This window comes from Colletotrichum karsti, assembly GCF_011947395.1.
Source record: "Colletotrichum karsti strain CkLH20 chromosome Unknown Scaffold15, whole genome shotgun sequence".
NCBI lineage: Eukaryota > Fungi > Ascomycota > Sordariomycetes > Glomerellales > Glomerellaceae > Colletotrichum > Colletotrichum karsti.
In genome coordinates, this window is record NW_024065915.1 from 76850 (window position 1) to 95801 (window position 18952).

The following is an 18952-nucleotide window of genomic DNA, read 5'->3' on the forward strand; positions in this document are numbered from 1 at the left end:
GATCCTCTATACCTCGATCCTCTACACCTCGATCCTCTATACCGCGATCCTCTATACCTCGATCTACCTCTTTACGACACAATGACCGCTCTCAACGCTCGTGTCGCCGGCACTGTCCGCCAGCAGATTGTCGACAAGCCCGCTCAGAACGCGCTCAAGCCCGTCTCGACCGGTATCAAGAAGTCTCCTAAGGCTTCTTCTCCACCCAAGCGCAAGGCTTCACCCAACGTCTTTGGCAAACGTCAGAAGCCTCGCAAGGGATCCAAGGCTGCCAAGGCGGCTGAGATCCTCCGCAACGGCAACTTCTTCTCGCTCGACAAGCTCGCCTCACCCGCCCCGAAGCCGTACAAGATCCTGTCCTCCGATCGCGCTCCGCAGCAAGACCTCACCCCCGAGCAGCTAGGTGCCAGGGTCCTCGCCAACCGAAAGCGCCAAGAAAACGTCGAGAACTGCTTGAAGCCGATGAAGTGCCTCGACCTGCCCCCGAAGAAGGTCGTCCCTACCGGCACGGTTGCACCCAAAGACAAGTGCGCCAAGTCTCTCAAGAACATCACCGGCTTCAAGTTCCTCGACGACTCCGCCATCTCCGCGAGAACCCTGACCTCGCTCGCCACCGCCTGCGGCTTCGAGAAGCGCGAGAACCCGGCCTACGCACACTCTCGCGTCCAGGAGTTCCTCTTCGAGGCCGCCGACCGCTGCGTCCGCAGCCGCGGCGAGTACCTGTGCAACACCGCCGCCGACAGCGAGACGCACTTCTACATCCGCATCTACAACCAGCTGAGGCGGCGGTACAAGGACGACGACTCCATCGACATCACCAAGATGGGGCCTGTTGAACTTCGCGAACTGATGGACGCGCTCGTCATCGCTCGCTTCGCCTTCATGATGGAGGTTGCCGAAGGCGACATGGAGGAGGAGACCCGTTTGACCTACATCGCCGACAGGTGGGATGGGGTCTGGGGCCAGAAGAAGCGTATGTGAGAGAACATGGGCGGCGGCCCTGACTCGAGGGACTCATTTGGAGGCACAACAGGTCTGTAGTTGTGCAGTGGTGCAAACACTCTTCGGATCGCCCCGTGTTGCGAAACATGATAAGAGTGGCCACTTTCTCCTAGGGTATGGCAGGGCAGGAGGCCTTTTATTTTACTGCGGCGTCAGTCATGTAAGAGATAATGCACAGCTCACCATCTCGAGTTGTTGCATGTGATGGAAACAGTCTTAGGGTCGCGTTTTGTTTACTTTGGCGAATTGAAAGGACTGGTCACTTCTCACATTACTGATTGCTGTCTCTCAAGTGAAATGCTATGCTCATGTGTCATGAATGTGAAGCTGTCTGGTGTCGTGTCTCTTGCCGGGGGTCGTGGCGGAAAGTGCAGCCTTCCAGGTTGTGCAAAATTTGCCGACCCCCTCTCCCATTTTCTTGTCTCTCCTCCTGCAATATCATATGTACCTTACTGTAATTATCGCATCTTTTACCGGGGTGTTCAAAGGAAGGTGTTGCCCAAGGTAGATAGCATAACATCACCAGCACCCTTCCTCCACCTTTCCCAACAAGAAAAAGATTTCTTTGGCCATAACTCTTGAAATGTATTGTGGTTTAAGTAAACTTTCTTGATTCATTCCTACAATAAACATGCTACGTATTGTCCCTCTCGCCCTACTTGAGAAGACTGTCCCATCCATACAGGTATTATCCCAACTTGCCACCGCCAAACGCCATAGTAATGCCATCGTCGACCCATCGACTCCTTTTGGATGCAAGTATTAATACAGTTCCCATCTGAAGCTCATCATGCTTCAAGCTCTCCCTCTTCAATCATACGACCCAAAATGAGACTCTGGATGACAAGCTCATCGTTGAGAGTCCGAATCCTCTTTGGTGGTTGACCGGCGTCATCCTTAACCGGCACCGCTGCCCTCTTCCTCTTCTTCGACGGCTTGGTTTCAGCGACTGCAGAGCTGAATAGACCCTCTTCATTCCCGGTATGCTCATCCACATACACCCAATCGAATGGCTCGTTGAGCTCCTCTTTCTGCTTGAGCAAGTCCCTGGCTTCGTCCTGGCTGTAAGTTCGCGTAAGCGAAGCCCCCAAGACGTGCGCCAGGAACACATAAGGCATCTTCTTGTCCTCGGCCCTGGATTTCTTCATTACGAGCAGAATCTTGCTTCCCTCCAGCATCTTCGGTCTCGCCTCGATGACATCGTTCAGTTGCGCCTCAGTGGCCGAATAGGGAACCAGATTGCGAGAGCGCACAGCGTCGCGGAGGAACGCTGACTGCCCCGCACAGAGCAGGTACGGAAGCCAGTCCACAACGGTTCCTTTAGCAACACAAGTAGCCACCCACCGATCCGAAATGCAAGGCAGTCCCAGAGCAAGAGCCTGCATGTACTTAACCTTCCGAGAATGGCCGTCGGCAATCAAGGCCGTGAAACCCATAGTCTGGGCCCAAGGCGTCAAGGTCAACGGAGTGTCTTCAGCGCCGTCCGATGCGGGACTGGTGGACCTGCTCTTGAGTGCATTGGACCCGAATAACTCATCGAACCCATTCTTCAACAGATGGCCGCCGGACTGGACGATCATTTTCTCGATGTCGCGACTTTGCCCCAGGCGGTGCTCGTACTGATCTGCTCTCTCTCCTTCCTTCTTTGACTGGAAAGATATGGCAAAAGCCATGCCAGCGAACATCTTGGGCCCGTTGCCGTCTTTGGAGGTATGCGATAGCATGGAAAGACGACTGCCACGGGCAGTTGACTTCGGCGGCTGAATGATGCTGTTCTCAAAGCCGGTGACGGAGGGCGACCGGGTCAGTTCGTCGGTCGAAGCTGAGTCTAAACGCATTGACCTGCGGCTCTGTCTTCTTGTCCCGGGTTTGGACACGCGTGAACTGGCTGTGGCTTTGGTCGACCTCTTGGTGGCTTGACGTCCGCGAGTGGGTTTCTGCGGAGACAGAGGCGGTAGTTCTACTGACTCCTGAGTTGCCGGCGAGGTCTTATCTGACGGCACGGGTGTTGTCGTGAGAACACTCAGCGTCGATGTTGAGCCTGGGGGATCGGGTGCGGCATGCGAGTTTCGTTCATGAGGTGCTGGGGCACCGTTACCCTGGTCCGGTGTTGATAAACCTGGCTCCCTCATCTTTCTGACTGAGCCTCTCGGTACTGGAGGGGAAGAAGGTATGTAGGGTCGACCTTCCGTAGTAGGAACAGACCTCGAGGCTGGCAAGTCTTCCACGACAGACTTCTCCTGTGCTGCCGCGGCTTCCTCGGCTGATTCCTTGTCAACGCTGGAGTGCATCTCAGCACTCACGTACTCTGAAGCTTTGGCTGTGCGCGCGGTATCATTCAAATCTTGCGCCTTGGGGGTAGGGCGTGATTTGCGGCCAGACCTTCGCGATGGCTGTAGGGGAGCGACTGGAGAGGTATCGGGTTGAACTTCTTCAGCCTCAATCTCAGCTTCAGGGTCTTGCATCTCAGTAGTAGCGGGGTCGACTGAGTTCTTGACGGCTTCCGGTTTGGGCGCCACCAACGGCTCATCCGAGGACGCTCTAACCTTGGCGTCTGCACGGCTCTGCGTGTTGGTAGGACTTGTCTCCGGAATGATATCTTTCGGCCGAGAGCTGTTGTCTGAACTCTCGGTACCTGGTACCACACCGCTAGGGATGGACTTCTGTGTAGCACCTGTGCTGTCGGGGATTGCTTCGTTGCTTGACACGAGGCCTGACTGTGGAACTGCGCGCGGATTTGCTTTATCCCCAGATGGTCTAGAAGCTGACTGTTTCGCTCCAGCCTGATCCTGCGAATCTGCGACTGTGAGTTCTTCGTTGTCGTCACCCGATGCATTCGAATCTTTGTCGGCGCGTTGAGCTTGATATCGCCTCGGTCGTCTCTCTCTAGGTTTCTTAGTCGTCGAGGGGACTTCGACCGACCGACGATCACTGCGTCTTCCGACGCTGATGCTTGTGAGCTCCTTGGATGCGGCCTCTTGCTTCGATGCGGCGAGCCTTCTACGCCGTCTCAGGGCATCAGCCACGTCGTCCGAGTCCTCTCCCGACAGATTATCTTCGGCCTCCATGCTCAGCTTTCTCTTTTGAGATTCCAGCATGTTCTCGTAGTTATCCATAGGCTCCGGTCTCGCTCGCTTGTTTACAGGAGCGTACTGGGGAGACTCTGGCACCGTGCCATCGTCGGGCTGGCCACTGTCGCTCGGGCTGCGTTCCCGCTCCTCAGCTCGCAGAGGCTCAATTCGGATCGCCTGAGGACTGGAAGGGAACATTTCGGAAGGCGAAGTGACATTGAATCGGTTCTTAAGCGGCGACGTTTCTGCCAAGTTTGGTGATATGGAGTTGTGTATGTACCCATGTGGCGATGGGCGTGAGGATGTAGGGCTGAATCGTTTGACGGCTGACGAGAATTGTGTCTGACCGAAGAGCTGGGATCCCACTAAGGCTGGATCACCAAGCTTCTTCATGCCGGCAAAGGGGTTTTGAGCCGGAGTCTGCGGCGGCGGCGCCGTCGGTGGTAGTGGGGACTCGCCATCGGGACGTTGTAGGGAAGAGTGTTGCTGCGAGCTGGATCTACGCCAGTTTCCTCGACCTGTGGCTAAGCCGGAATCTTCGGGTATCGATGAGGGTTCTTCGTCGACTTGTGTCTCGTTCTGCAGGTGGCTAAGGTCAAAATGCACGGCACCCGAGTCGTCATCGTGGATCGCATGATGTTGGCTCGTGGGGTCTTGCGAGATTGGGCTTGTTTCGACGAAGGACGGGCCGTCAAAGTAGTTCTCGTAGTCCCTTTCGTCATTCTCCTGGGTCGGAGATTGCTGCGATACGTCCATCTTTCTCTTCTTGCGGGACGGCGGATGCGACGATCTAGGCGAGAGATTGACTTTCTCCTTGGGCAGCGAGGTTTCGTCGGGGGCGCATGGTGCGGGGACGATGTCGGGCTGGGAATCTACCGCGTTGCCGTGGGATTTCGTGGGCAAAGCCGGCCTGAGAAAATTTGCTGCGTCGGAGGACTCAATCGGAGCAGAGCAGGCAGATGTTGTTTGGGGATCTGGGCCGCGATCTTGGCCGCCGGCATCCGTAGCGTCAACGGCAATTAACGCGACCGAGGACTGGCTTTCGCGAATGAAGTCCTGCTGGGGTAGCTGTCGGGGTCAGTGCCATCCCAGTAAGGAACCCCTGCATTCGAGAGTGGAGATATCACCAACCGCGTTTCCGGTACCTGTGGCTGGCGGCGCTGTACTCGGTACCGATTTGGAAATGGGTTGACTGGTCGCGCGACTTGGAGGATCGGAGTAGACCGTCGAGGGCGACTCGTGGCGGCTTCTGCAGCCTCGACTGTTGGGTCGCGACGATGTTGATGCTGGCCTCGGAGGCGAGCTGCTCGTCTGTACCCAAAACCGAAGTCAGTTAGCGCCGTGGTCGCAGCAAGGCCTGTGTCGTCGCAGTGCTAAGGTACGAAATGAAATGTTGCAATCAATCCAGCGCCAGCAATGCCCCCAAAACATGCCCAGGGCCGGCAGGAAAAGCCTCCACTTGGAGGAACGCCACAGGAAAAAGAAAGAATGCTCGTACGTACCACGCCGATCCCATACAGAGCCTTGTATTGGTCCAGAACGTACTGGCTGTCTTGAGATTCGTTCTTGCCCTCAAGGGCCTTCATTTCAGCAGCAGCAAGGCTCTTTGATCGCGTCATTGTCGTTGTGCATTGTCCTTGACGACTTGGAAGCGTGATTGACGCGAAAAAGAGATCAAGAAAGGTGAGAAGAAGGTGGGGGCTGGAGAAGGCAGGGGGTAAAGGAAATGGCCAGAACGCGAGCCAGACGCCAGGTCATGTGCTGAAGACGGCCTAGTCACGTGAGACGCATTATGTCATCTGCACAGAGTTGTGCATATCTCTATGCACAAGACATGCACCAGCACCAGCCCCATTCTTTGGGTAAGAGCAGAACACTGAACAAGGACCTCTTCTTGTAGTGTTATTTACAAAGACATGAAAGGATGCTGTGTTTTCTGTGATCTGTATTTGATATGCACTGAATCATAATCCCTAATGAGGCATATCAAATGGCCATATTACAGATCCCCCTTGAACCAAGTTCTTTACTGTGTCTACTGGTGAAAGACCATTGATTCAACACAGCAGACTTTCAGCCATGACAATCCGTCCTGAGTGATAAAAGGAAATAACTCATCTCTCAGACACCATAACATGGCATCTTCAGCCAGGAAAACAACTACAGAAAGAAATCTATTAGCAACACAAAATGGGAAACCCATCGCCTTATAAACCTTTCCAAACTTGAATACTCAGAGAGGGGGAAGGACGTGGAATATCACTATAACAACAAGCGGAACGACCTACTCGAGCTAATTGGGAGAAAGGGTAATAACGCACTGAGGACTGAGGTCTTAATCCATTGGGGAAGTATTGAGCAAGGTTCTACAAGAAAGCCATCCAATGGACTGACTTTGACTTTGACAGGATGCGTGGTTCAAGGCGTTTATCATTCGGACACGATCCGAGAATTCGCTGGGAGAGGTGAGTGTATCCAGTCGTGGACAGCATACAAGCAGATGCTAGAAGACAAGACAGCTGGCAGCTAACGGATGTATAGGAACTGATAGAGGCGCTCGAGGCCAAGCGCAATGAGTGGAATGCGCAGTTAACTGCCACTGAACCTCCACAACCCAAGATGACTGGTAGTTTTTGGGAGAGACCAGGGGAAGAACGCGCAAACGGGGCAAATGATGGCGATTCGCGAAAACCATTGCCGTGGTACCTACGCGAATAGTCCTTGAGCCAATGATGCGTATTCACTAGTTACCGAATAACTGGGGGTAATATGTACGTGGGACAGCACGTCCCATGAAAGTAGATACAATGAGAATCCAAATCAAATAACACGCTCGCTCGCTCGTCGGTATCGTCATATCATGGGTTGTAGCTAAGAACCTCGAGGTTGCGAACCTGGAATTGAGTGCCTGGGATTTGTCGTTAGTGTCATGGAAGCTCGACATATCAGGAGACGGTGGACTTACTTCCGCTAGGTCCGGGAAATCCAGAAGAACCTTCCATCTGCAAGTTGATGATCCTGCGGTTCGTCAGCAGTCTGTTCAAGTTCGACACGGTCAGCCGGCAGCAACTCACAAGTACATCGGCTTTCCGAAGTATCCAGCCCCAACCTGCGTCGTGACAAGCTTGTCATCCATGTAGAACTTGGCCTGCACGTCCTTGCCGTTGAGATCCCTCGTCTCAACCTTGATCTTGTGGAAGTTGCCCGGGTCGGGATAGTTGACATCCTTCGCGTCCACAATCGAGCTCGTGTTGAAGGTGTTGAAGCTAATCTTGCCGCTGCCCTTCCACTCCGCCATGTCAATCTCAGGAGGCCAGCCCTGCACAGCGGTAAGCCAGAAGGCGGGCCACGTGCCCTTGGTCGTCGTCGCCTTCAGCTCCGCGTTGAAGTCGTACCCGCCGCCGCGCGACACGTTGAAGTGCTCCTTGGCGTGGATCGCGCCGCTGAGGTAGTTGATGTTGATCTTCTGTCCGCCGTGCGTCGCCTGCGGCTGCCCGCTGACCTTGTTGGCCGTCAGTGTGAGCACGCCGCCGCTGAACTTGGCGTTGTCCTTGCTCATGCGAGCGCCGCCGTTGTGGTCGGTGCCCCAGGGGTAGAGGTAGTTCCAGTCGGCGTCGAAGTTGGACTGCGAGTCGAAGCTCGTCTTGGGGATAATGGTCCGGACGGCCCCGGCTGGGAGCACGTCGGCCACGAGCAGCGCGCTGCCGAGGAGGAGTGCTGCTTGGTTGAACCAGACCATATTGAAATGTGAGGATGAACAAGAGTTGGTTGGAGCGTCCTGACAGCTAAAGACCGGACGAGGGACGGACACTCAAATAGTTATGGCTTTCCGGGCCTTAGGTCAATGGCGGTCGGCTGATGGCCGTGGCCAGCTCGGCCTGTTCCTCGAGCCCCGCAAGACCCTCGAGATAGATGAACTGACCTCCACCACAACAGGATTTCCACCAACGATGAGTGGCTCGAAACATCGATTCTGGAAAGAGACGAAACACTCCGATGCAGGGGCCCCCATGACGATCAATGGCGCTAAACTTAGACTGCCTTTCTTTAGACGCCGGTCTCCCGGGGAAGAGGACGACATCGTCACACGCGCGGAGCTCCCTCATCCTGAAAGGGGTTGCTCTTCCAAAAGTGCCATCCGTAAGCGAAAAGTAGGAGGCAACCTTACCCCGGGCTAGGGACGATGGTCGTCCGAACTTGATGAAAGATCAGGCCGAAGGTTGCACTATCCCTCCGGAACCCTGCACTGCGACGTCGTATTCGAGGGAGCTGTCGGCACTTGCCCATTTGGCGGCAAACCTTGGTTGGATTTCGCACCAGTCGCGGCTTCTCTGGTGGCTCCCTCCGTCAGTATTAGACTTGGAGACGCTCGGTTTGCTGAGGCACAAGTTGGGATCGACATGTCGAAGCGGGTGATCGGCTGAAAAGCAGTCCGGGCAATCGCGCGTCGTCCCGAGGTGAAACTGGGACTGCGTACACGAAAGAGGCATGAATTTCTGGGAATTGATGGAGTCTCTTAGTGCAATAGTTCTGGCGTTAAGCTATGCTTTTGGATATGTTGGTTGATGTTGATGACATGTTCGGAGCAACAGGTTTCAAGCAGATTGCCGGGGGTAGAGTTGAGACAGTCCCACAATTCTAAGCGAGGGAGTCGGTGAGGACCTTGACCGAGCCAAGTCCGGACTGTTTCTTGGGGTTCACCGAGGTGAAGACAAGTACATCTGGGATGAAATTCAGCAAACGTTAGCTAGAGACATGTAATACTACAGAATCTAACTCATTGCGAAATACATAACTCGCAATTTAAGCCATCATCATCTGAATCGTCCAGTTCGCGGCACCGTCCGTTTCGATGTCCTCTTGTAAGTCAAGTGTATGTTCCGAGAAGTGCTCGCCAACAACCAGGGCTCGGTTCCTGCTAAGTACAAGAAGCTTGAAGGCAGCGGAGGGACTTTTCTGATCACTCGAAAGTTGGACCAGCTTTTGCAGTGCTGTGTACGTGTCTTCTTGAAGCATTTGCGTCTCATAGATAGAGATCTCGTCAATGATGCACAGAAGCATAGCCTCTCTGGGCAGCTGTCTGAACAACCTCTTGAAGAGGGTGAAAAGAGCAGCAGGGTCTAGTCTCGAAATCTTTCCCCATTTCTTTTCAGTCAAGAACGACAAGTCAGGCATGATTTTCTTGTCGTTCATCTGCCATACAAGCTGACCGATAAGACTTGCCATGAGCCCCGTAACTGATGTTTCTGGGCTTGGGAAGATAGGAGATGACGGGTGCTCCGCACAAAAGTAGTTGAGAACAAAGACCGCCGCGAATGCTGCGCCTGCCTTGACTGACAGTTGCGAGAGCTCAGCGGCCACGAAACTCAGCGGGGATATCCCGTCTGCTGAAGAGACGTCTTCCCGGCCGTTGACAAGCAAACGCGTTGATTCATGAGCGTCTTGTAAGAATGCCTTGAAGAGTTCGGCTTGAACTAGAGATGCGGCTCTTGACTTCGCCTTGTCGTCTAGTCTGTACCCGAGTTGCAAGCAAGTCTCAACATCTCGGGCGATGGCTTCTCTATCGTATTGGAGGACGTCAAGAAGTCTCTGCCTCGAGGATTCGTTGTGTTGCTGAATCGACTCAACTTGTGCGAGGAATGATTTTCGGGAGTCTGCGTCGTCGGTTGTGGCTTCGGACACATTGTGGTCCACATTAACCATATCGTATGCATCGATGCTTGGTTCGACGCCGAAAACCGCCTTGCCTTAGAAAAGGGAACAGAAATGATTAGCTTCAAGACTAAGGTTGACGGCCAAAAGAAGCAACTGGATTTTAATCTCGGGGAAGCATCTCAGGGAAGGGTTCACCTACGAAGATCTTCCATCTCGCGCCTTTGGAACGACAGATGGGATTCGAGCATGCGTCGCAAATCGTTGACCACGAGTTGGGTGTCTCGGTTGATCAATAGCCCTTCTTTCGACAACTCGGCATGGCAGAGGGCGCCTTCGGACTGGATCTTGTCGGCACATTTTTGTAAATCTCTCAGGCTGCCCAAGAGCTCCATCTTATACGCATTCTGCTTCCCAAATGATTCCCAGACCTTTCCTAAAAATCTGTTAATTTTGAAGGGTTTGCCGGATTGCGTGGAATGCGACATACGAATTTTACTGTCCGCAAAGAATTGCATGATGTGGCGAAGAGATTGCAACATTGCACGAAAGAGCTCAATGCTCAACTGTTCAAAGCGGTGATCGCGTTGGTTCCAAAATACATCAACGTATCTTTTTGTCCTCCTCATGAAATCAGGTATTTCCGACAGAGCCTTGAAAATCTCCTCTTCTACCTTGCTGTACTGTCCAGCGGCCTTTGTGGTTCTTAGCAGATATATTCACCTAACTGGGTATTTATAGCTCTCAGAACTTACACCGATGACAAGCTTGAAAACACCGCAAATGCTGCATGTAGTTAGTACGTATGCTTTCCAAATTGATAATTGGGGAACAATGAAACATTTTGTTTCTTGCCTTGCGCCGTAGTCGCCTGCCGGTAGAAGGCCCAACCAACCCTCTACAGCCTCGGAGTAAGATCCGACTTTGTTGACGAATTTCATCGTGTTCGTTTGCTTATCGGGGCGGTTCTTCCACGATTCTGCTGTTCTCCATATCTCGCTCTGTACTTGGCCCCAGGTGCATTTCCGGATGTCAATCTCTTCGGTGTTCTGCCCATTCTTGTTCATTGCTTTATTGAGCCTTTTCTGCACCTCTGCCACTAGCTTGAAAAACTCCTCTTTCTCGTCCCTGATCTGCGCCCAAAGCTGATTTCTGCAGTAGAAACGATTAGAATTTTATACCGATACATGTTTCAGGATCACAAACTTTTCGCGTTCTCCTTGCGCTGCCTCTTCTGGAGAGACAAGGCAGCCAAACCACGGGCTGTAAACGGCCTCCGGCTCGCCTGGTAAGACCACACAGGTTTCGATGAATGTCACAGCTTCGTTGGAAGGAAGTCGATCTCTTGAGCTAAACAGAGCTGCGCGGTCCATTTCAAGTCTGGCATGCGACTGAGGATGTCTGATACACAATGAGGGTTGTTGATGCGGGCAAGAAGCGTTTAGCGAAGGTGTTCTGTCCGACAAAATAATAACATGGGGAATGAGCAATACCTGGGCTCGACCGATAAGGCACATGATACCAACACAAGCCAAGATGATGACTGCAGCATTCATGCATGCCCTTCCCGAAGATGGTTCAATATGATTTGCCCGGTTCTTGCTCTTGCGGCAGGCTGCGGTCTCCAAATAGAAAATGGCCTCACTGGCAGCTGCTAGGTGGGTCAGGCCTGCAGTCATGGAGTCGGCCCTTCCGCATGCCGTATGCTATTGGCTGCCTTCCTGTGACTGACAGTCAATATTAGACAGCCTGCTTAAGGATGGCGCCTGCCTTTTTACCGAGTTTGTGACAGACATACATTGGCTCTTGGCATGGCCATGAAGGATTTATGGATAGTTCGCTCTTTGTCCCCTCGACCTCCTTCTGCTTTCCCCCTTCTTTCTCGGAAATATCATCTACCAGCTATATGTGCTTCACACTCCATTTGTTTGGTGCATCATAATCGTGTCTCAGACCAGTCATTCAAGTGTCTTTCGGAATGGAGCAAGTGATGGAAACCGACAGCTCCTCCATTCCACCTGTGACTTCAGCAGAAGATGTCCCCAATAACGAATTTCGTCAACATGGGCTGGCTGCGAGGTCTGGAGAAGCAGCAGTAGCAGGCGGACCGTTGACAGATGTGCCATCAGCTGCGAAGGAAAGCCCTCAGTCAGGAGGAGGAACACCTCTGGCCCCCGAAAGCATGGACATTGTGAGTCATCTGGTAGCGCTCGATGACCCCAACGAGACAGAACAGCAAGTTACAAGAGCCGTACAAAGCTCTCATTACTCTAGTATGAGATGGAGAGTATTTGAAGATGAAAAGCGACTGGGTAACTTCAGCATGCGATCGCGGCAAGCAGCCTTGAATCAGACTTTGACCGAGATGCGGATCGAGGAACTTGAGTCGCAGCTGAAAGAGCTGAAAATTGCTGTCGACGGTCTACCCGAGGATTGGGAACCACCTCTCAAGCGCAAATACCCCATTAATCTCCACGAAACTCATCGCGTCGGCCCAGAGCAATTCCACATGACAAGGTCCAAGACCAAACAACCTCCAGAGACGCTGCCAGCTCTGGAAGTACTTGAGTCTGAGAACTCCTCGATGGTCTCAGGCCGCACCGGAGAAGACCAGCATGGCGGTCCATCACCAGAACGACTACGCATAAGGTCACGCCCACTGCTTGTGCATCTGGACAAGCTGACTAGTAGTATACCGATGAACTTTTCGGAACAGGAACAGTTGGATGGGACAGTGGTTTACAGCAGCGTTTTGTTTCTTCGGCCTTTCAAATACTTCGTCAAGAACCATCGCCCCATCAGAGAAAGTATCGTGGACGTGGAGGCCAGGATTCAGGCGGACGTGTCTGCCAAATTGACATCTGCTTCAAATTTGGGGCAACGGTCCAACCCACAGCGGAAAGCACTATTTGAAGACGCAGACCTGCTGGAAGATCTCAAGCTACTGATTGACTTTATCGACAATAACTTGAAACCCACGCTCAACCTCCGAGAGCAACTCAAGGACGGAACAGCCAAGGAAATTGAATACGGTGATCTGTGGCATCTCTTCGAGAGAGGAGATATCGTTGTCCCCAAAACCGAACAAAATCACGCTTACCGAGTAGTCAACTTTGCCGGCGGTCGCGAGCTCCTCAGCTACAAAATCGACGCCGAAAAGAAGGAAACGCAGGCACCCTTGGATGGATTCATCGTGGATTGCATTAACCTGAGCTACGATGGATCTTCGTACGTCCCGAAACTTACCAAGGTAACCATTAAAAAGTTTTATGGGAGCCAACCGATCACATCTTTACCAATCTATCCTCTGAAGTTTGCGCACAACAGCGAAACCTTGCGCGAAACATTCACAGAGAATGGAAAGAGATTCATCGACTTGACGGACAAGGCTTACTGCCACAAGCTCTTCAGGGGCAAAACTCTTGATGAGCCACCACACGAAATGGAGGCTCAAGTCATCGTGGATACGACGCTAGCCATCGTTGAGAACCCAAAATGGCGGCTAGACTCAAGCATTCCAATCGACGACTTCACCAAAATGGATAGAAGAGAGACAACCGCAGAACCTTGGTGTGGTCATGGGGCCGAGACTTGTTGTGGGGGTGACTTTGTGTACAAAGACGGCGTGATCGACGAGGCCAAATCTCAGGATTTCCTACGAGAGATGTCTTGGACTCTCGGACCGCTCCAGGCGGAGGATTTGGGGAAAGACGACCTCATGTTGATGCAACACTATGTCCACGCTTTTGGATTGCGGTCACGGCAATGGATCACCGTTTTATCAAAAGACCTCAGCGATGTCAAGTTCGCTAACAGCTTCGACGATTTGGTCCTTCCCGGCAAGCATGGGCCTACCGTTCGCGCCCTTGTCGACAACCACGAGGCTCTGAGGGCAACGCAATCTGCGAAGTCTCCTTCGCCAACCAGACGCAGCGTAGGATCATGTCTTGATCTAGTCCAAGGCAAGGGGGCGGGGCTGATTATTCTTTTGCACGGCCCTCCAGGTGTCGGTAAAACGTCGACAGCAGAGTGCGTTGCCGATGACACGCAACGACCGCTCTATCCCATCACGTGTGGAGATATTGGCGACACTGCCCTCGAAGTCGAGAAGAACCTTCAGCACAACTTCCAGCTTGCTCACAAATGGGGATGCGTTTTATTGCTCGACGAGGCCGACGTATTTCTTGCTAAGAGAAGCAAGAGCGACCTACGCCACAACGCCGTTACGAGTGTCTTTCTTCGAAGCCTGGAGTACTACGCCGGTATTTTGTTCTTGACTACGAATAGGGTAGGCACTATGGATCCCGCGTTCAAGTCTCGGATCCAACTGTGTCTCTTCTATCCCAAGCTCGAACTCGACGTAACGAAGAAGCTGTATAAGATGTTCATCAAGCGAGCCAAGGAGGAACAAGCTGAACGGGGTAGTCGAGACTTCGTGATCAACAAGTCTGAGATCATGGAGTTCGCCAAAGAGAATTTCCGAGACCTCTCGAGCAAGAAGCGAGATACATGGAATGGCAGGTACGTGACACACGCTCCATGTCTACAAGATTGAATGCAAACCCTGACCACTCTTCAGACAAATTCGAAATGCATTCCAAACAGCCATAGCTCTAACTGAGCACGAAGGCAAATCACGCAAACCGGAAGATCCTTTGCCAGTGCTCGGAAAGGAGCAGTTCAGAACGGTGGCGAGTGGATTCGACAAATTCGACGAGTATCTCATCGCAACGGTGGGTCGCTCGGAGAGTGACGAAGCCCGCCGCGATAGTTGGAGAAATGACCATTACATGACCATGCCTCCATACTCGCAAATGCCAGCTATGCCAGCACCTATTTCAATGCAGAGAAGCATGTATCCAGGTCAGCAACCACAGGTCACCGTGCCAACTGCAGCTGGAGTGGATAGTGATACGGACGACTCGGACTCGGAGACGGACAGCGACGAGGAAAAGGCTGGTAAACGTCATGGTAACATGAAGAGTCGAACAGACAAGAGCTCGGACCTAGGGCCGACTGGACAGCAGGAGCAGATGGTCACGCTCACCATAGAACAGTTGGAGTCCATGCTCAAATCTCGGGAGGGACAGGGAAAACGGTGATATGGACAATCCAGGTATTTCAGGACCATTGAAAGATGTCAGTTTGTGTATTTTTCATGAAGTAGTGTGTTATAAGACTTGATGAGGCTCGCTCGTCCACAACCTGGTCCTATCCTGTCTCATGTTCACACGAAGTTATCGTCGTACCAAACAAGTCACAATGTCATAGAGACCATATTTTCCTATTGATGTCCGGAATTCCCTGAAAACTACTCGAAGGCTTCATTCATTCGATCTCGACAGTCAAATACAACGTTGCCCAATCGTCCAGTGCTGATGATTCGTTCTCTTTGCGGCCTGATATAAACCACCCTTGAAGTCTGCATGAGAGCTATCGGAGCATCACATAATTTGAAGGACAATGACCAATTACACATGGATAAGCCCTTTACCTGCATACCTTTCTTTGGTTCCGAAGCAGTGCAAAAATCAAGAGTTGGAAAAAAAAAGGAAAAGAGAAAGGTCAGCTCTGCCCGTTCGAACCCACGACCTTCCCGGGTGGGAAGGCTTTTTCTTGGGACAGGAGTCGAGGTACCTTAGCCAGGCAACCATGTTGCAACACAACATCGAATGCACTACGAATTTAGGTGGGCAAAAATGCAAAAACGAAGAGACGCTCCCGGATATATGTAGAGTCACCAATTTCTAGCCGAACCCAGGCTTACACAATCCACCCTTAGACCATCTTGCAACGGTTGCCGTGCTCTTCGATGGGAGCAGTGGAATTAACCACACCTATAAGGCTATCTCGCATAATTTCATCACATCCCAGGAGATATGGGAGCAAAAGTGAGGTGAAGTCCTGGCGAGTTGAAGCCGGCCATCAGCCGTGCTACTGCCATTATTCCTCGCCCATCCCTCTGCTGCCTTCTCACTCCTTGTTTTCCCATCTCGTGCCTTTTTCTTCCTGCCGTTTTTTTTTTTCGACACACGATTTGTACCCCCCATTATATTCATTCATTACTCTCATTCTACTCGTCGTCATCCTCATCGCCATTGCCATCGCCATCGTCGTCGTCACCGCTCCCGCACTCATCATGTCGTCCGCATTCGATCTCAAAGACGACCTGCAACCGCACCTTCCCATCGTGGCCATGGCCGACCGCAACGAGCAAGATACTCCGATGAACCATACGGAAGATGCCAAAAACGCTGATGGCCCCAAGAATACGCGTCTTCGTCGTCGCACGCAGGAATACTTTGAAAAGCGCAAGGACAAGGCCAACAGAGCGGAGAAGAAGAAGCAGAAGCGACGTCATCTCATGGGAGGTAAGTTACAATGCCCTTTTCATTGAATTTTATTCCATCGCCTTCGGCTTGACCTTGGGACGAACATGTTTCTTTATTTGCCTAGCAGTACTAACACCCCACCAGTCCAAGCCGCCCTTCCCGCCAACCCGTCCGCAACAGTCCGACCGGAATTCAAGCTCGTCAAGTCCATGGGCCTCCTTTGCGACACCATCAAAGACGCGATCAGAGCCGGCTTCCTCTTCCCCGACCATGCGACCATTGAGCATGAGTTCATCAAGGACGAAGAGGCGGACAATCTCTGCGGCGCGCTTCACCTCCAAGGCACCCACAACCTCGACACCGCCCGCGTCCAGTGCTTCATGCTCGCCCTGCTCCAGGCCTGCCGCAACTCGGGATCTCAGTACCAGAAGCCCGCGTCCGAGGCCAGCAACCGCTTCTTCTTCCAGGCCGTGGCGGACATGATTCACGAGAAAGGTGTTCGCGGTGGTGGCCTTACCCCTGAGACGTTCTCGATGGCGTCGATCACGCCAGCTACTTGCCAGGCGATGACAGAGCTCTTCACCACTGCTCGCAAGGCTTACTTGCGCAGCCTGGTTGAGACCAAGACGGCCCAGGAGGCGGTTTACACCAAGAGAGTCAAAGACCTGGTTCGGCTCGCCGACTACTGGATTAATTTCACGAAGGACGTACAGATGGTACAGGGTGAGGAGGAACTTGCGGATGCTCTTGATCATGCTGCAATGTAACAATTGGAAGGAAAGCACAAAAAGAGTAGTGATGAAGCACAAAAGGTGCGGTATTGGGCTCAATGATCAGCTATTTCCTAACCGAAGTGGAGCCATCGGAGTCTGTATCTTCCAGTGAATCGTCTTAATCAACAGTTCACGCCAAAGTATTGGTCGTGTGACCACCCAAAACATTGCGCTTGTTGATCTCGTACCCATCTGCATAATCCAAGTAGCTGTCGACAAGACCAAGAAGTCGTTCAGTCTTTTCGGTGTAGATGCCCTCCTCGTTGTCGTCAGGGCACTCACGGATGAAACTCTTACGAGCGCCCACGAACAGCTGCAGAAGGGGTCTTGGTCGTTGCAGAAGAGAGAGCAATCATCGAGTGCGATTGGGGACCAATTCCTGCTCCAGAGATGCCTCCATCTCTGACATCCTGGGCGACGGCCTCGTAGAACATAGCGTTACCCATGCGGTCGTGGGAGTACTGTGCTCTCAGGCTCTTGCCGGATCCAAGGAGGGCACGCATCAGCGCCGCGATACGTGTAGCAGCGCGGTCGGGGCTTCCTCCGACACGAAGAACGAGACAGATGTTGACGGCGATGTCGGTGTCGATGTGGTTCGTGGAAAAGGAGAAGCCGTCGTTGAAGGCCCAAGTGATGATGTGCATCAGCTTGTCGACTACCTCCTCGCAAACAGCGTCATCGTCGGTGGACTGGTGAGCCATGTCTGATTTTACCTGTTAGATCCTGCGACGTCAATGGGGATGGGAAGTCTGTACTTCTTCCAATGACGCTCTTCTGAAACTTAGGCATCTTTCTTGTGGCGGCGGTTGCCGTACTTGGATGCCTTCAAGTTCTTGCGACCGATGGCATCATCGGAATGAATGCGTTCTCGGAGAAGTCGCGGGATCGGAAAGACAAGAATATGAAAGCAATGTGTGCTCAAATTTGCTTGAGATCGAAGCTCGAGGGGTGGACCGTGGACGCGCAAGAGATGTACTGCGATATGTACCAGAAGCCAGTGGAAAGGCAAGGAGAGTGGTTACTGGAGATAAAATTCTGGACAATCAAGGACGCAGACGACACAAGCAATGCAAAATGGGAAGGATCTGAGGTGAAGCGCGTTATGTACGTAGCGCGTAGGTAAAGGACTGGACTCTGGATGAAAGGTCGCTGTCAAAGGAGAACAGAAGCAGGCAGTACGTACTGCTCTTTTCCCACACCGAGGGAGAAAGCCTTATAGGTCCGAAAACTTCTCGAGTCTTCCATCAGAGAGCACGGCGAACGTTGCAAGATGGTCTAAGGGTGGAGCGTGTAAGCCTGGGTTCGGCTATTCAACAAATTTGGTGACTCTATATATGTCCGGGAGCGTCTCTCTGATTTTTTTGCCTTTTTTTTGACTGATTCTGAGTGTCAATTCTATGGTCCCCAATGTTTTGTGACTTCTTGCTTGCTGTCGTCGGCGCGTTGATGCATCTTTAATGCTAGGGGAGGATGGAAAGTGTTTTTTTCTCGGAAGGTCGCGAGTTCGAATCCAGACTAACGAAGCTTTTGTTTTGATCTTAGGTCCCATCGCAGAACAAGTCAGGCTTGATACTTTCTAGGAGCATCTCAACTCTGGTGATATTCGTTCTACTGATCTTCTCGTTGGTCATTTTACGTGGGAAGTTGCCGGTGATGGCGTAGGCTCGTGGCCCGGACCGGCCTCCAATAGCTAGGACGACGCGACAAATGGACGACCGTTGAAGGCCATCCCACGTTTGGGGTGACGAAAAGACCCGAACAAGCTTGACCCTGTCAAACCTCGACGTCTTTAACGACTGACCCATGATCAAGCACAAAGGACAAGACCGGAAGGATTAGGTTTATGCCAATTTCAGTGGTCCTTACGCCTGACCGAGGAAGTGGGATCGTGGGCTGTCCGCAGAAGGAAATGTCAGGGAAGACGAGCTTTAAGCCCATCGTGTACTTATGTCTTTTCTATAATGAACCTAACCGAAAACCTTCCCGAACGCCTTAAATTCCCGTATAAACATCATCGTCTTCATGTACCATTCGACCTTGAATCCAAGCGTGGGAACCGATGCACTGACCCCATAGTGTTCAAGCTCAAAGGGATGGTAAGCATAGTCTTGAAGCTGCCTCG

The 18952-nt window shown here is 52.3% G+C and overlaps 7 protein-coding genes across 7 annotated transcripts; 3 read left to right on the top strand and 4 right to left on the bottom strand.

Moving 5' to 3' along the window:
* Window positions 1-81: 81 nt before the first annotated feature.
* On the top strand, window positions 82-981 carry CkaCkLH20_05269 (uncharacterized protein; the record flags this gene model as incomplete). Its single annotated transcript, XM_038887988.1, has 1 exon — window positions 82-981. One exon carries the CDS (start codon window positions 82-84, stop codon window positions 979-981), a length of 900 nt encoding a protein of 299 aa, XP_038746464.1.
* An 809-nt stretch (window positions 982-1790) lies between these two features.
* Window positions 1791-5692, bottom strand: CkaCkLH20_05270 (putative UbiD family decarboxylase; the record flags this gene model as incomplete). Its single annotated transcript, XM_038887989.1, has 3 exons — window positions 1791-5112; window positions 5219-5384; window positions 5572-5692. The coding sequence occupies 3 exons, from the start codon at window positions 5690-5692 to the stop codon at window positions 1791-1793; spliced, it is 3609 nt and encodes a 1202-aa protein (XP_038746465.1).
* Window positions 5693-6931: 1239 nt separating this feature from the next.
* CkaCkLH20_05271 (glycoside hydrolase family 16) lies at window positions 6932-7812 on the bottom strand (the record flags this gene model as incomplete). Its single annotated transcript, XM_038887990.1, has 3 exons — window positions 6932-6981; window positions 7039-7091; window positions 7148-7812. 3 exons carry the CDS (start codon window positions 7810-7812, stop codon window positions 6932-6934), a joined length of 768 nt encoding a protein of 255 aa, XP_038746466.1.
* A 1064-nt stretch (window positions 7813-8876) lies between these two features.
* Window positions 8877-10792, bottom strand: CkaCkLH20_05272 (uncharacterized protein; the record flags this gene model as incomplete). Its single annotated transcript, XM_038887991.1, has 4 exons — window positions 8877-9820; window positions 9928-10161; window positions 10216-10420; window positions 10481-10792. The coding sequence occupies 4 exons, from the start codon at window positions 10790-10792 to the stop codon at window positions 8877-8879; spliced, it is 1695 nt and encodes a 564-aa protein (XP_038746467.1).
* Window positions 10793-12048: 1256 nt separating this feature from the next.
* Window positions 12049-14827, top strand: CkaCkLH20_05273 (AAA family ATPase; the record flags this gene model as incomplete). The annotated part of the gene is made up of 2 exons (XM_038887992.1): window positions 12049-14246; window positions 14305-14827. The coding sequence occupies 2 exons, from the start codon at window positions 12049-12051 to the stop codon at window positions 14825-14827; spliced, it is 2721 nt and encodes a 906-aa protein (XP_038746468.1).
* A 935-nt stretch (window positions 14828-15762) lies between these two features.
* CkaCkLH20_05274 (uncharacterized protein) lies at window positions 15763-16824 on the top strand (the record flags this gene model as incomplete). Its single annotated transcript, XM_038887993.1, has 2 exons — window positions 15763-16096; window positions 16202-16824. 2 exons carry the CDS (start codon window positions 15763-15765, stop codon window positions 16822-16824), a joined length of 957 nt encoding a protein of 318 aa, XP_038746469.1.
* A 136-nt stretch (window positions 16825-16960) lies between these two features.
* On the bottom strand, window positions 16961-17619 carry CkaCkLH20_05275 (uncharacterized protein; the record flags this gene model as incomplete). The annotated part of the gene is made up of 3 exons (XM_038887994.1): window positions 16961-17143; window positions 17238-17533; window positions 17586-17619. The coding sequence occupies 3 exons, from the start codon at window positions 17617-17619 to the stop codon at window positions 16961-16963; spliced, it is 513 nt and encodes a 170-aa protein (XP_038746470.1).
* Window positions 17620-18952: the final 1333 nt, after the last annotated feature.